This window comes from Mytilus edulis, chromosome 6 (genome assembly GCF_963676685.1).
Source record: "Mytilus edulis chromosome 6, xbMytEdul2.2, whole genome shotgun sequence".
NCBI lineage: Eukaryota > Metazoa > Mollusca > Bivalvia > Mytilida > Mytilidae > Mytilus > Mytilus edulis.
In genome coordinates, this window is record NC_092349.1 from 63,321,866 (window position 1) to 63,339,206 (window position 17,341).

Below are 17,341 nucleotides of genomic sequence, written 5' to 3' on the forward strand. Positions count from 1 at the left end.
AGCACCTCATAAGGAACATTCATGCCATGGTTGGTAACATTCCATTCAGTGGTTTTCTAAAAGAAGACATTTGTATGTATTTCCTATAGGTTCCTATATGTTTAACTAATTCCTCTACTGGCAGCCATCTTGTATGATGGATCAACTACAAAGTAACAACACTTGGTCAGCACATCATAAAGAACATTTATGTCATGTTTGGTTTTAATCCATGCAATGGCTTTATAACTGAAGTTCAAAATTCAAAATGTAAAAACTTAACAGCTATGACAGACGACAGACAACAAGTGATGAGAAAAGCTCACTTCGCCCTTTGCCCTTAGGCTACAGAAAACAGATTGATATATAGTTAAAAAATGATATAATAGAGCCATAAAAAAAGTAAAAAGGGTGCAGAATAAGATTTTATGTTCGCTGTATTGCATACTAAAAAAAGGCATTAAGAGTAAAACTTTTTCTATGGGTTGATGATGACTTTGATATTGTTGCTTATATTCCAAAGCTGTCATGATTTAGTGCTTGATTCTTTAGGTTGATTAGTGTACATACGTCTTGACCCAGAAACAACATTAATCTGAATTTATTACCACCGAAGTTATTATATAGTGACTTGAGTTTCACCAGTATTACTCAGATTACAATTCTACCTTGACATCTAAGTTTGTATTTAGCCTAAAAAAAATACTTATTTAGCCTTGGAATTGAAATCTGAGTGATACTGCTAAAACTTAAGTCACTATAACCAATTCAAAAGAAAAAGCTTTGGATTAATAAATGCACTAATTGTTTTTCCTGACAAAGGTTTTAAACGAATTGAACTGGACAGTAGCTTCAGTTTATACAAATAACATTTTGATTTTACAGTAAAATGTGTGTGCATTTAAATCATTCACAATTGGTCTTTGATAAATTACAACAAGCAAATATTTCCAAAACCCTCCAAAAATTTTATTTTCTAAAAAGTACATTAATTAAGCTTTGTTTTGTCCAAAAAACGATTTAAAGTAAATCCTGAAAGAAACCCTGGCACACAATCATATCCAATACCAATAAAAATAAAACAAATACCAACCGGCAGTTTTTAAGAATAATGCAGTTATTACGAGAAATGTGTTACATTATTACTAATTACTTAACTTACTCATTACCTTAGAAAATGACACAATTTAACTGGACACAAAATTGTCAAAAAGTTTTGATACATTAAAAACAGTGTTGTGCCAGCTCCAATTTTGGTGTTTCCACACTTTAATTGTTTTATGGGTAGATGCAATTGAATCTGCAATTAGCTTTGTCCTTGGACAATTAGATCCAAACACAAAACTTGGGCATAAGTAGCATATTGATCACTGAACAAAAATGGACTGGGACAATAAAATACATACACTACGTAGATGTATACTCAAATATCAAGGATATAATTTCAAGATGGTTGATAAACCCTAGAAGAAAACAATATCTTAATACATATTTTGGTCAGTTATATCTTTGTTGTACAACTGCATAAGTTTTATCTTTTCCTTGGTGACAACCAACAATATTCCTATACTTAATTCTGTATGATCCTTTGTATTTCCACCTGTTTGGCCATGCATGTTCCGTCCTTTTGATAGGCTCCTTGATACTGTAATGGAGAAGTAGTACATCATGCCATTTTCAAGGTTTAACCTTCAACAATGTGCGAAACCCTTACTGTACCTTTGAAAGACTTCTTGGCATTACAAAATATGAAACAATTCAGGATAGAAAATGATAATATCTTTATTAAATCTGCAAACAATTAAAACATACTGGTATGTGAACAACCTCTTATCAATATAAAACCCCTTATAAAAACCAAAAACACAAAACATAAAAATACAAAACAGTAAGAGAATGCATGCTTTTACAAAAAGCAAAAATTTAAAATAAATTTCATGTGTACAAAATATGTTTATAAGACAATAATAAACATGTATAGTATAGATTTAAAATTTGAAAACCTAAACATATAAAATATAGTACAGCATACTAAAACTGACAAAAACAAAATGCAAAAAGCAGAACTGCTAAAACAGATAATGCTGAACTTTTACGAGGGATTTGCAACCTTGGACAATGAATACCCATATATTGAGGACCAAAAGACAAGACAATACTGTTTGAATTATTCTGTGTTTCGGTCATCTTTAAACTGGGGTTAAATCATGGTTTGACCTTTACCATTAACCTTAAATGATCATATCAGAATGTTTATATTCCAGTCCATATTTGCAACTCACTAGCATCCATCATGTTCATAGGTGTAACATATTTTAAAAGGCAATCATTTGAGTTGCCTGATTGATGGAAAAACTACTAAAAAAATGATTGGAGGAAGAAGGGTAAAACCAAATTTATGTGAACAATTCTTTTGCAAGACCTAGAAATAAACCTTAATTCATCCAAGGTTTCAATGCAACCCTGATTATCATATTATCATAATAAGGTACAACTGAATCAGTTCATATACCATTTTATAGTTGTATACTTAATTTATAATTGAACTGTCAAGTTAGTTTCCAATATAATACAGATATTATGGATATCAGTCAGGAATCAAACAACCTCATTGTCAATCATATGATGTAAATGTGAACTTGATGGCGGTTAAGTCCTTTCTTTAAAGCTGGCCATTATACCATTTTTGGCTCTCATCACAACCTCTATAAAATGTTCTACTTCATGATCTGGATCTACAGTTATCTCAAATCTGTAAATATATGATATTGGTATGTAAAAGCTTTTAGAAAAATTCAAAAAACAATTAATTATTGTGATGCAGGTATAAAAACAAAAATGATATTTGTTGATAAAAATGTCATTATTTTTCAAGGTATAAATACAATTATTAAAACATAATCAAAGCACATTTTTCATTATTCATCAATGAATGTATGAAAATCCATATAAAAAGTATAAGTTCAGTAGTCGTCATTGATTCATGTCTGTCAAATTTGTTTTTTGTAAAATGTTTTGAATAAATTCATGAAATTAGGCTGTTAGTTTTCTCAATAGAATAATGGTTTCTTACATTTCATGTTGGGGCCTTTTATAGCCGACCATACAGTATTGGTTATGTCCAATGAATTGTTAAATGCAGTTCTTTTGCAAATTGTTGCTTACATCCACTTTACTTGAACATTTGTTGATGAGTCTCATTGGCAATCATACCAGATCTCCTTATTTTAACATTATTATTTTTGCCCAAAATAAAATAAAAACTTAAATACAACAAGATCACCTATTGACTAGCCTAGCAATTAGGACCTTTTCTTCATTTTGTGCAAAGGCTTGGCCAATACAATTTCTGAAATAAGAAAAATAGAATGAAGTTAAAAATTTCATTCATGATATTTTCTCCTTTACATTACTCTGTTTTATTATAAAATTAATAATATATACTTTAGGAGTTCTATCTGATAGCTAGAAAACTAAAGAATAGTTGTCTCCTTCAAACGACTGTTAGTGAAAGATGAGACAATTCATGTTTAATTGATAGGACAGCCAATATTAAGCAGTTGATTTGTTGAGCAGAATATAAAGTGTATAAATACTTTCAAGCAGCAATGTTAATTATGTGAGATTACAATGGACTTTATAGAAATCTTAGTTCACTGTGAAAAAGAAGTACATAGCTATAAAAGTCATTTTCATGGCATTTATCTTTTGTATTAACCAGGTACAGTACATTCCGTGACATGGTCTGAAAAATGTCGCAGGTTTTAAAAAGGCTCAGCATCAGCGACTTAAATGTTGATGATTGATTACCTGTTGTCAATCAAATCATCAGCTGATAATAAGTGCAATAAAATCAGCCAAGCGTGCATGGTCGGTTGCACATGCTACTTAATATTATGTAATTAGTTATGATAATGTAACAGGTAAAATCGATAATTACATAATAGGCACTTAAAAGGCATGAACTGTTTTCAGATTGTTTCAGTTCCATTTATCTAATTTACCAATAATAGAAATATGGGTTTTTTTTTCAGGTCTGTCCGAGGAAGAAATATTCTACACATTATTGTTTCTTATTTATCTTCTCAGTTTATCTTTTTTTACGATTCGAATATAAATTAAAATATCTTTTCCTTTCCGTTCTTTTCTCATTATTTCTACATTTCGTCACGAGTTATATGTTCTAGTAATTTTGTAGATTAGTTTTCTTTTAAAAAGACATGAGTTTCCTGTCTTTATTCATATTTGAAAACGTAATGTGAGGGAGGGTAAGAGGGGTCCTGTACTCACTAATTTGTTGAGGTGATAATTTCGTGTTTACCACGGTCCAACTGAAAGTTGAGTTAATCTAAAAGGATTCTATGCAGGAAAGGGGAGATAATTGATGTTTACCTTAGTCAAACAGAATCGAAGTAAAACTTTAAGGATCTACCTTAGAGGTTGTTCTTGATTGAAATTTTCTGCAGGAAAAAGGGAGATAACTCAAATATAACTTGGAAAATAAGAAAATGGAGTAAAATTATATAAATGTACAAAGGGAGTCTGTCTCAATTGAATCATTCTGGAGGAATGGAGAGATAACTCATATTCACTTTGATCAAGTAGAAAATGAAGTAAAATTATAAGAATCAACCTAGGAGGTCTTTCTCAATTGAATCATTCAGCATTATAGGGGGAGATATTTTTTATATTTTCCTTGGTCCATAAAAATGGAGTGAAATTATTATCCAGCCATTATTGTTATCTTTTAAATCTCTCTGCATAACAGAAGAGACAATCGTTATTTACCTTGGTCCAGCTGAAAATGGAGTAAAGCTATAAGGATCCATATCATGATGCTTGTCTCCTTCGAATCTCTCTGGTTTAAACTCCTGGAAATGAAAATATAAATGGTAATGTTTCTAACTTATCACTATTTGATTTATAGAAAAGAATGTGTAAAAGGTGAGTCTGGTTATTGATGCCACATTCAAAATTGCAAGTAAGCCACTGTTTACAATATAAAAAGATGTGTTGTATCTAAATAGTTATCAAAGGTACCTCTGTACCAGGATTATAAAATTTAGTACGCCAGATGCGCGTTTCGTGACGCTCATATCAAAATATTTATAAAGCCAAACAAGTAAAAAGTTGAAGAGCATTGAGGATCCAAAAATTCTAAAAAATTGTGCCAAATATGGCTAAGGTAATCTATGCCTGATACAAGAAAATCCTTAGTTTTTCGAAAAAATTCAAAGTTTTGTAAACAGGAAATTTATAAAAATGACCATATTATTGATATTCATGTCAACACCGAAGTGTTGTCTACTGGGCTGGTGATACCCTCAGGGACGAAACGTCCACCAGCAGTGGCATCGACCTAGTGGTATAAATAGTTATCAAAGGTACCAGGATTATAAAATTTAGTATGCCAGACGCGCGTTTCGTCTACATAAGACTCATCAGTGACGCTCATATCAAAATATTTATAAAGCCAAACAATTTAAAAGTTGAAGAGTATTGAGGATCCAAAATTCCAAAAAATTGTGCCAAATACGGCTAAGGTAATCTATGCCTGATACAAGAAAATCCTTAGTTTTTCGAAAAAATTCAAAGTTTTGTAAACAGGAAATTTATAAAAATGACCACATTATTGATATTCATGTCAACACCGAAGTGTTGTCTACTGGGCTGGTGATACCCTCAGGGACGAAACGTCCACCAGCAGTGGCATCGACCCAGTGGTGTAAATAGTTATCAAAGGTCCCAGGATTATAAAATTTAGTATGCCAGACGCGCGTTTCGTCTACATAAGACTCATCAGTGACGCTCATATCAAAATATTTATAAAGCCAAACAAGTAAAGAACATTTTATATGCAATTTTTTTGTTTTATGGTTCAGTGTCAAATTTAAAGGCTAATTAATATACATTGGGGCTGCTTCAAATACATTTTCAAGTGTTTGCCTTATTGAAATCTTATATTCAATTAACAAAAAATGATTAGCTTACATTAAACATATCATTATTCTAAACCTGTCACTTTGTATTATTACCCATGGGTCCTCCCATACATCAGGATGGTGATGAGCATGATATATAGCCATATCTATAAAACTTCCTTTAGGTATCTCTACGCCTTCAATAACACATGGTTCATCTAGCATCCTACTGATAACTGGTACTGGAGTGTGGTGTCTCATTACCTCCTTCAGGAAACAGCTCAAATATTTCATTTTCTGTATGTCTTCACTGAAATAAAATATTTGAAAGATTAGAAACAAGAATGTGTCCCAAGTACACAGATGCCCCATCTGCACTATCATTTTCTATGTTCAGTGGATCATGAAAATAGGATAAAATCTCTAATTTGGCATTAAAATTATAAAGATCATATCATAGGGAACATGTTTACTAAGTTTCAAATTGATTGGACTTCAACTTCACCAAAAACTACCTCCACCAAAAACTTTAACCTGAAGCGGGACGAATGGATGGACGGACGAACGGAGCAACGTTAATGGGCATAAAAAACAACATGAACATGATGAATATAAGATGAAAAAAAATATGACATTTTTTGTTATTTTTTGTTGTATGATATGTACACAGCCAACTTTCATTATATTGAAACTGATGGGACATGATAACATTTTTAATTATATGAAATTTGACCAAAAAGGAGCTTACCTACAAACAATCAAGAGGAGAACACTAGATTTTGAACATAATTAAACCAGTATTGCTCATTATGATGTATTGTAATGGACAACTATCAAATTCATATCCTGTTTTAGCAGATGTTATTATTTTTAGTAGTTGTTTAAATACTCTATGATTTCTTTTAAGTTCGGCTTTGAAAGATATCTACAATGAATCATTTTTAGACTCAGGCAAATATTAAGTCAACTGAGATAGAGGCAAAGAACTAGGCTGTTTAGTTTATATCCACATTTCTTAACCTTGCCTAGGCATCTAATTATCTAACTCTGTTTAAAGAGTTCATTCTATTCTTTTAGGGCTTTCTTTTCTTTTGGTTTGTATATTTAAATGGATAAATAAGTTTCTGATAATAGAAAACTACATCCTCTAATTTTCTAAATTAACATTTGTAAACACTTCATAATAGTGTTTACAAAACAAATTTATTAGCCATTTTATCTACAAATGTGGCATACCACAAGCTTCTTTCATAAAATTATAGAAAGGTTTAAACACAAAGGAAACAGCTTATCATTATTTTATTCCAAACTATAAGTATAAAAATATATTTAGAAAGGTTATACTTCAATTTGCCTTGAGTGCAGGTGAGTGCAGGAGGTCATGGGTTCAAATCCTGGCCGGGTCAAACCAAAGATTTTAAAATTGGTGTTTGCTGCTTCTATTATTATCACGTGACATTAAGGAGTAAGAGTAGAGACTAGTCAGCATCTGAGTCAAAATATTGGCGGCTGAAAATTTTCATTCATGAAATACTTCATACACGGGAGTTTTTTCTCCTAAACGGGAGGACGGGAGGAGACCCCTGAAAACGGGATTATTGTACTCCCGTCGGGAGGTTCACATGTATGACTAGTCAGCATCTGAGTCAAAATATTGTGTTCTGGTAGTCTTCCTACGGACTGTTACCTTGTGAACTAGCATGTTGGTCTAGTTAAAAACAGGGTTAATATTTATATTACATGTTCTCGTCCTGAATATGCATATCAATTTGCCGCTGGATGTTAAGCAATCATCCATCATCATTATCAATTAATTAAGCCTTTTACTTACCAATCAACATACTGTTTATCCCCAATGACCCCTCTGACCTCTTCATAAACTTTGTCCTGTATATCTTTGTGTTTGCCTAAACTGTATATACTCCAGCTCAACACACTGGATGTTGTGTCATGACCTTTATTTCATGAAGAGACAAATTATCATTATGACCATCATTTCATGAGTTTAAAATTAGATGTTAACAAATAGACAGAGCTGTTCAAAAATAGCCATCAAGAGCTGAGCACATAGATGAATTATGGAAGAATCTGACTTAATAGGTTTAAAACTGTAGATATTATTCATTAATCTGATTCTGTTTCATCAACTTTTATTATCATTTTAACTTTATAAACAGTATTAACATACAATATCTTTCTCAAAATAACTTAAAATACTAAAAAAGGTTTACATATAAGTTCATTGAATTTTGATACATAGATAAAATGCATACAGCAGAGGTTCAAAATTAATCTTAAATCAAAAAGGTTCAGGACTTATGGAACTAACAACTCAAAGGTCGTGCTGTGAAAATCAAAGGTTAGAACTCAGGTGTTTAAAAGAACTATTTTCAGGGGTCATTTAGGATCAGGACTCTTGATTTCTTTACATTTAAGTTTGTAGACTTAGGACATACAGAATTCAGAACATCTGATACACGATTGGAATACATCGACTAACATATAAAATGCTGGATATTCAATCAAGTAAATGTATAGCTTGCTGTTCCGTGTGAGCCAAGGCCAGATGTCGAAAACCGTTATTTAACCTATAATGGTTAACTTTTACAAATTAAAAATTGGATTGAGAGTTGTCTTATTGACACTCATACCACATCATCTTATATCTATATATAAGCTTTAATTCTAAACATAATACTTTACCAGCAAACATAAACGTATCCACCTCAGATCTAATCTCTTCATTAGTCAATCCTTTACCAGATTCATCTCTCGCTGTTAACAAAATATCCAGAAAATCCAACTGTCTTTTCTTCTTTGTTTCAGAACCGTCCTTCTATAAAAGTATTAAGTTATAATCATTTCAGTTCTAATGGTGAAAAAATTAAAGAAAAAAAAATGAAATACTCAACCAATGGGAATTTCATTTCAGGTATAAGCTTTGTTTTTATTTTTTTTGTTTGTTTAATTTTGATTTATAAAAAACATGACAAAATGTAGCACAAGTTGATTTATCCATATTAACTGTCACATAGAAGAACAAATAAAAATACTATGAATATTCTCCATTTTACATAACAAAATTTGATCTGCAGATTTTCTGAAATCAGTATATTTATAAATGGGTACCTTATGAATGACATAGTATCATTTATTGTTCACTATATCATATATGTTGTATATCGATTAAGGCATGATCATTCCAGAGGTATTACAAATAGGGCTTAGATACAGAATATGTGATGAATGTATGCAATCTTAGATATACAAATAAGGTTTCAAAGTATCATCTATATTTGATTTTCAAAACAATATTGGAAATTAGTATGGCGTTCATTATCACTGGACTAGTATATATTTGTTTAGGGGCCAGCTGAAGGACGCCTCCGGGTGCGGGAATTTCTCGCTACATTGAAGACCTGTTGGTGACCCTCTGCTGTTGTTTTTTATTTGGTCGGGTTGTTGTCTCTTTGACACATTCCCCATTTCCATTCTCAATTTTATCAACATCTTAAAACTGTTTTAATAAAGGATATAAAGGTATTATATCACACCATTTGAATAAAATTCTAGTGAAAACGGTTTATAATTGATATAATATATCATACCAAATCTTCTTTTCTCTTCAAAATAATATCTTCTGAAAACTCATGAACATAATCACAGAGCTTGAAAAATTCTTTACCACTAGGTGATAGCTTGAATAGAAATTCTGGATACAAATTAATGTTTCTACAAAATAAAGGCATTGCTTGTCAGTTACATATAAAAGTTTGAAATCAATATATCAAAGCCAAAATAATTCAACTTAAGTATGTGTTATCATGGTTATGTTGTAAGATACTGTATGAATGGCTATAATATTGTATTGAAACCAAGTGGCATCCATTTTAATGATTAATTTCAGTACATGTATGAACAAACAAAGTAAATGTTGGTGCCAATACAGTGTAATGAATTATTCCAAATGAAAGTTGTTACTTTTTGGGCACCCAATTATTAACTTTCCTTTCTCACCCAACAAATATGAATGATTTTGTTTCAAGTGAGTCAAATCATGATCCTTACCTTTAACCTTTAACATTTATTTGCACAAATGAGTTTCATATTCAATTTGCAATTGGTACTATTAGCGTACTGAATGTGTTGAAGCAACTGAACATCGTCTTCATATTTTGTCTTCAGGGATTCTCAAAAGCAGCAAATGAGGAATCAAACATAAACTGCACATATACATGTTCTTACACCATGATGAAACAAAAGTATGCAAGCATGAATCAAAACTTTTTTTATTCAAATAACAATTTTTAAAAGGCTTCAAGCTATTTCAAATAACTTTGGTTCAGAATATTTTTCATAACTTACAGACATCTATGTAGCATAAGCTCAATCATTCTTTTAACTGCTTTAACATATGGATGGCTCTCACTGTAAAGATTAAATGTAATTTTAACAAAGTATACAAAATGTATGTACAAATAGGAATCATTAGTACCTGTATATCACATATTTGTTATCTTTTTAATCTAATAATACATAACTTCCTATAAATGCTTTCAAATTAAAGATGAATCTTACTAATTTCTTTGACATAATTTCTTACCCTACATCTTGTATATTTCCTTTGTATGACAGAGCACACTGTAACAAGATATCTAATGTTGCCAGTCCTGAATATTGAAACACCTCCACATGTTTTCCATTCTTACTTCCCTCTGCAAACTTTACCTGTTAAAGAAAATAGAATATTAGACCTTACATATTTGATTATTTCACCTTTTGAGGTTTATCTAAAGACAATTATGTACATATTATAGTTTTCAAAAAAAAATATTTTCATAATATAAAACCCTTGTCTCCTCTTTAAATTATAAGTTGAATTTGAGGCAGATGTGTTTTTTACTGAGAAAATTTGTGTTCAAAGGTCAATTTCAAATATTTGTTGTGTTCATTTGCTGCCCTAGCTAATGAAAGTAAACTTTTCAGCCATCAGATTTAGAAACTCAAATCAATGTTTTTTTTTATGTTGACTTACAAATTTAACATAATAAGGTTATATGAAATATTACTTACTAATAATGTATCTGTCACATCATTGTAGATTTTGAAGTACCCATTCAAAATGGAGAAATGAAAAGCTGGTGTTAACAATCTTCTATTTCTTTCCCACTTTGGTCCATCTGCTACCAGTAAACTTTCACCTGTCCATAAATATAAGGATACCATATTTTTTAATTTTCAACTTTTGGTTACGGTAGATTATTGCGTGCATTTATTATTGCCATTTTGTCATTTTAGAATGACTTAAATGCGGTTTTAAATTTAACAATTTTGAGAAAAATCCTGTTTAATTCATATAAAATATTTCAAAATGAGAGTTTATATTATTGCGTTTACAACTCTGTCGCATTTTTCGCAATAACAAAAATCTTGCATTGATTTCTGAATTTACCATTGTTTACAGTATGTAAAATTTTGTATCAAAAGACATTCAAATGAGTGATTTTCATTTCAGTTTGAAAATTTAACAGATAAGAGTTGAGTTGTCTTGTAGCCTATATAATGGTTAAATCTTTTGCTTCTATTTATTTTTACAGAGTTGTTTACATCATGCATTAAATGCAGACATTTTATAGGGATCAACAGTTTGTTAATATCATCACTGGTATGGTTGCCTTTTTTCCAACTGAATTTATAAATCCATGACACAGTCTAAGAGAACTTTGTTTTGTGAACCTTGTCTAGTTATTACAATATTATTGCAAATGCAACAATGGTACTGCAGATTGATTCATTATTATTCGTTGGATACCAATTGTTGTCAGTTTCATGGGTACATGTATAGGTGAACCACAAAATTCAAATGTTCAACAAATTACAATTTTCTATAGGCTTTGTACATGTCATGCATGTTGTATGCAGAGATTGGCAAAACCAAAAACCATGAAATCAAATATCCATGAAAATATAAGTTTTCCTCAATACACAAAAATTTATACCAACAAAAATAAATGACTTCACAGTATACACATACACAAATTATCTGCCCCTTATATGAACTCATTTGCATAACTCACCAATCCATGGTAACATAAAGGCAATTCCTGCCCCTTTTCTAGACTTTGGTGCAGTTGACTTCATTACAACCTTTATAGTGTCTGGATGGGTCAAGGTCAGTAAAGGTCGTACAACAAATAACCAGTAGACGAAAGCTTTACATCTTTTATCTTCTACATATTCCTTATACATCTGTTTGAAAAATCCATCAAAGGATTCAATCTACAAATAATGAATGTTAGGTGTGATAAGGTGGATGACATTGGGTGCTCATTATCAAATCTGTTTTTTTTTGTCATTTTTTCATATGTATATTCTTTTTTCCTTTTTTTTGCCCAGATGCCACCTTTTTCCCCACTATATCCCAAATCCCTACTTTTTTACTCCTTATATCCCAAAAACCAAAAGCCTTTCATTCCCCTTTTTGTGATGTTTTGAAAAAATAAAGATAATGTCCAACAGAATAGGTCTATACAGGCCTTAGAAAACGAAAACTACAGAAATTTTGAATTACCTTTTTCTCAATTCTTCAACACAGGACAAATTAATGTACCAGCAAAAAAATGTTATAATGTCTTTGATAGTTTTTGTTAAATTTCTTTTGATTTGTATTTTATTTTTGTACCATTGGATTGCCATCTTCATTGGCATCATACCCACATCTTTAAATGTTTAACCCTGCTTCATTATTTAATGTCCCTGTCTGGACATTTTGTTGTCTTGGTGCCTTTAAATTTATAGCTTATCAAAGATATGGAATTCCTCATTGTTACAGACTGTACAGTCATGACAGTGACATATATAGTTCTTAACGTCCTTGTCCAATTGTCAACTTTCGAGTTCGATGCATTTCCGTCAAAAACTTTGTTGTCAGTGAACATTATTCGTGCGTTTAAGGGCATTGTCACTTCAGTTGCCATGTTGAGCTAGTGGTTAGAAAACTATAAAGCTATATTTCATAAATTATTCTGCAAATTGAATAATCATAATTGACCATCAGAATTGATGTCATTAGAGAATTGTGATTAAGTACCTACAGAACAAACATTGTTTCTTGTTTTATCCAAAACAATGACAATCACTAAGGTGCTTGATGAACGTTAATAGTGCAGGGATACAGGCAATCCCCTCTTTCTGGAAAATGAGGCCATAAAGACGAGCATAATTGGTGAGTTTTTTCCTGTGAAGGACAAACTCAAGAGTGGTCTATTTAAGAAATAATTCATGGGGGCTTGAATATATCGTGATTTTACCACGGGTTGGCCCTTTATGACAAATATTTTACCCCTGAGCGATAGCGAGGGGTAAAATATCGGCATAAAGGGACAACCCGTGGTAAAATCTAGATATATTCAAGCCCCCATGAATTATTTCGATTCTGATAGGACACATACAGCAATTCTTTTGGATCGAAGCGCTCTAGGTGTAGGCAAATATTTGCCGTTCCCATAAATAAACGCACTAATAAACTAGCGTAAAAGAACGGAGCAAACTGCATTAGTGACATGCTTAAACTATTTAAAATAATGTATTTAGACAGTTTTGGATGAATTTGAATGATAATTTATTTATATGTCTTATATGATGTACAATAAAGTGCTTTTGCCACATTTTAGCATCATTTGTGTATGTTTCCTTGTGATGATTTTCGGATTCACAAGCGTGTATTTTCCCGTAAAATGCTTACATTCTAACGTCATTGTTCTATGACGTCGGGTATCTCATTCATAAAAAAGCATATGACGTGGGAGTACAATCGGAACAGCACTGGCAATATATTCATATTTTACCAAGGGTGTGTACTCAAAGCGTTTGAAGGACGTCATGTTAGAATAATTCTTATAGAATAGTTGTATCAATGGCAATTATGTCCTATCTCTAAATTGTATACTTGTGTATTTAATTTCTTAATATATTAGAATAAATTATCATGATTATTGTACAGTAAATATCTTTTGTAAGCCAAAAATACCTGGAGTGCATTTCCAAACAACCAATGTGCTTTAGGTCCTGGGAAATGAGACAGTGCCTTGACCATATTTCCATGCCATTTTAAGAACTTAATGAGGTTTATAATGATAACTGTGAGAATCAACACACCTACACCAATCACTATTGTCATCAACACAGCTGCCATGGTTACACTGTTTTTTTACTCTATATGTATCTGAAATTTTACAGTATAAAATTATCTTTATATATATCAATACATGTTTTTGCATTGACACAAGTCTGTACCACTAGTTCAATGGCTCAGACTAGTAAAATTTCATTCGGACTAGTAAGTTTTTGCAAAAAAATGTCAGAATATTTTTCTTTTGGACTAGTACATGTAGTTGAAAAAGTTTTTGGTGCCGACTGTGGCATTATCATGATTATTTTATCTTCTGATCCAGTGAGATAAGATGAGATGAGATGAGACATATGTAACTGTGATCTATGCACTTCTTACCTCTGCAGATATAAAAGAATTGTGTGCTTTTTGAATGTGAATAAAATGCTGCCCAATGCAATCAATTGTTGTCTTTTGTAGCTACATGTTTATCTGCAATAATCATGGTAATGTTCTCTCTTCAAGCTATTAATCAATATACATGTTCATGTATCAGGGAAATTGATTAGATTGACTTAGACAACTTGCATCTCAGGACAAGTTCTCAAGTTATCATTACTTAAGTATACATGTATGTCATGTATCTGGGTTTATTTTAGTACAAATATTAGGCATTTTGTGTAGACCTACATCATTTTTACATCTGAATATGTATGCAACTTGCATTGTGCAAATCTTTATATTTTAAACAAAATGCCAACTAAAAAATTGTGCAAATCAATGTGAATATACTTAACATGCTAAAGTTATTATCTGGAAACCATCCGATTTTGGACGACGATGACGCCGACGACGATGACGACGTGATACCAATATACGACCAAAAAATTTTTTGCAGTCCTATAAAAATAACAACGCCAAGAAATAGCACTTTTATGAAAGTGGCGTTGAAGCACCAACCAATCAATCAATCAATCTGATGAGTAAAACCTTTTTCAAATGATTCATGTGATTTGTATTGTTTGGTTTTTACATGCTAGTTGTGCTGTTACATCATTGTTCAAGTTTGGTTAGACACTAGAACCTTAGATTACCTGCAAAATTAAATTGTTTAATCCTATATACATATCTATAATCAGTGGCGGATCCAGAAATTTTCATAAGTGGGGGCCCACTGACTGACCTAAGAGGGGGCCCGCTCTAGTCACGCTTCAGTGATTCCCTATATAAGCAATCAAATTTTTTCCCAAAAAGGGGGGGCTTGGGTCCCCTGGCCCCCCCCTAAATCCGCCTCTGATAATTTAAGTCGGTATTATACAATATTAATATTTAGACAGTGGTTGCCATTTGCTGAACATTGTATATCTTATTTGTTTTTCATTGTACATTAACCATTAACCATATTGTCAGCTAATTCTTGTGTTACATTTTTTATGCTGAGGACAAGGCGTCCCAGAAAAAAATTAAAATAGCCTTGCCAGACATCATAATTATTTGGACTAGTTAGCTTCTAAAACAATGTGTCAAAGAGCAGTCAGAGCTCAGACATAAATAAGTCTGAATCTGCTTTTGACTCATAGAGGTCTAAATTTGTAAGTTTTAGGATTTGTATATCTTTAATGCAAGACAAAATACGACTTAAATAAGTACGTCAAATATTGTTAAGCAAGAAATAATTGACCAGAATCAAAAAGTTGCAAATATCGACTCCTACAAGTCGATAAGTTATCAAAATTGGTTAACTTCAAGACTTATAAGGAGGTCATGCATCTAAATCAAATAATGACAACATTGAAAGCCAATGCTTTGTCTTCTAAAGAAAAATATGAATGAGAGTCTAAAAAATCGGAGATAATGTTAATTAACCTTACAATGCAACCAACTGGAATCACACTTAATGAGGTAAAACATCTGTGTTTAGTAAGGATGTTCAATTAGATAATTAAATATAGATAGCTCAAGTCCTTGTGAACTCTCAGACAGGTTTTTGCTGTCATAGGTGGTGTACTTTGGCCACCAAGTCAAATTAGGTTTTTTCATCAACATAAATAGACCTAAACAAGTCTGTCATTTTGTGACTTAGATAAGTCTAAAATTGAAAACACATTTTTATAATAAATACATGTTTTGACTTCTTTAAGTCAAAAACAGAAATCGACTTGTTTATGTCTGAGCTCTGACTGAAGAGATGAATACCCAACCAAAGAGCAGCATGCAGAAAACAGCCAAAGGCCATATTCTAGGTCATTCAGAAGTCATTTCTCCTTGTCATACCAATCTTATAACAGGGCAAATATGATACGTAAACAACAAATCACAATAGGATTTGATCAAGTCATTTTGCCCTCCCCCCTTTCTTTTAGAATTATATCCATCTTCAAAGATAGCAAATTAAAATGAACCATAACCATGCAATCATGATGAAAAAAATAATTATAATAAGTTTACCTGAACGAATAATAAAAATCTAGCAAGCAAATATGTAGATTTTTTATATTTTATCCTTTTCGGTAACTGCACGTTTCATAATTGACCCCATAATTTGTGTTTACATTATTTCCGAATTGAAATTCGACGCTGTCGTTCCCCTCCCTTATCCACTACATCCCCGAATTAATGGCAATGATAAAAGTTAATCAACTGACATGAGTCGACTATGGGGCATCCTTTCGTCTGTTCTTGGAACTTCTGTTGTGCTTTTAATGGAAATTAAGTACAAAATTGTTCATTCTGAATTATGAGAGGTATTTATGCTGAAAAATAACATGACATCCTCGATTAAATTGCATTAAACAGTTAAAATTTAAAACTGGACATGTACATTGTAGCTTTCAGTCTTTTTTTGATATAAAACAGACATTCAAAGAGTATATTCGTTTTAGAATGTTATAAATTGAATATGAGAATTAATGCAGCTAACATTATATCATGCATATTCAGTGGCGGATCCAGAACTTTTCCTAAGGGAGGGCCCGCTGACTGACCTAAGGGGGGCCCTGCTCCAGTCACGCTTCAATGATTCCCTATATAATCAACCAAATTTTTCACACGAAAGGGGGGGGCCCAGGCCCCCCCCCCCCGCCTGGATCCGCCTATGATATTGAGCCCTGATATTCTATTAGTAAATTTGTGTTAAAACAGACAAAAAATGTTGAAAAAGTAGTCCTATTAAGGGCATACGATACAGTTACAGGGGAGGTAATAACGTTGCTTACGTAAAATGTTATTTTCACGACGTCAAACTATGACACATCGGGAAAAGATGCATTTTTCGACTGATTTTTATCATTAAAACTGATTTAATTTGAAAACGAGTGCATGGACCCCTATG

The 17,341-nt window shown here is 31.9% G+C and overlaps 1 protein-coding gene across 1 annotated transcript; it reads right to left on the reverse strand.

The window, feature by feature from the left end:
- Positions 1 to 1,739: 1,739 nt before the first annotated feature.
- LOC139528085 (cytochrome P450 4B1-like) lies at positions 1,740 to 16,574 on the reverse strand. The gene is made up of 13 exons (XM_071323897.1): positions 16,459 to 16,574; positions 13,930 to 14,124; positions 11,978 to 12,179; positions 10,974 to 11,101; positions 10,504 to 10,628; positions 10,266 to 10,328; positions 9,509 to 9,632; positions 8,604 to 8,736; positions 7,732 to 7,855; positions 6,015 to 6,210; positions 4,768 to 4,850; positions 3,263 to 3,328; positions 1,740 to 2,731 (listed from the first exon to the last, which is right to left on the reverse strand). The coding sequence occupies exons 2-13, from the start codon at positions 14,092 to 14,094 to the stop codon at positions 2,629 to 2,631; spliced, it is 1,512 nt and encodes a 503-aa protein (XP_071179998.1). The 5' UTR covers positions 14,095 to 14,124; positions 16,459 to 16,574; the 3' UTR covers positions 1,740 to 2,628.
- Positions 16,575 to 17,341: the final 767 nt, after the last annotated feature.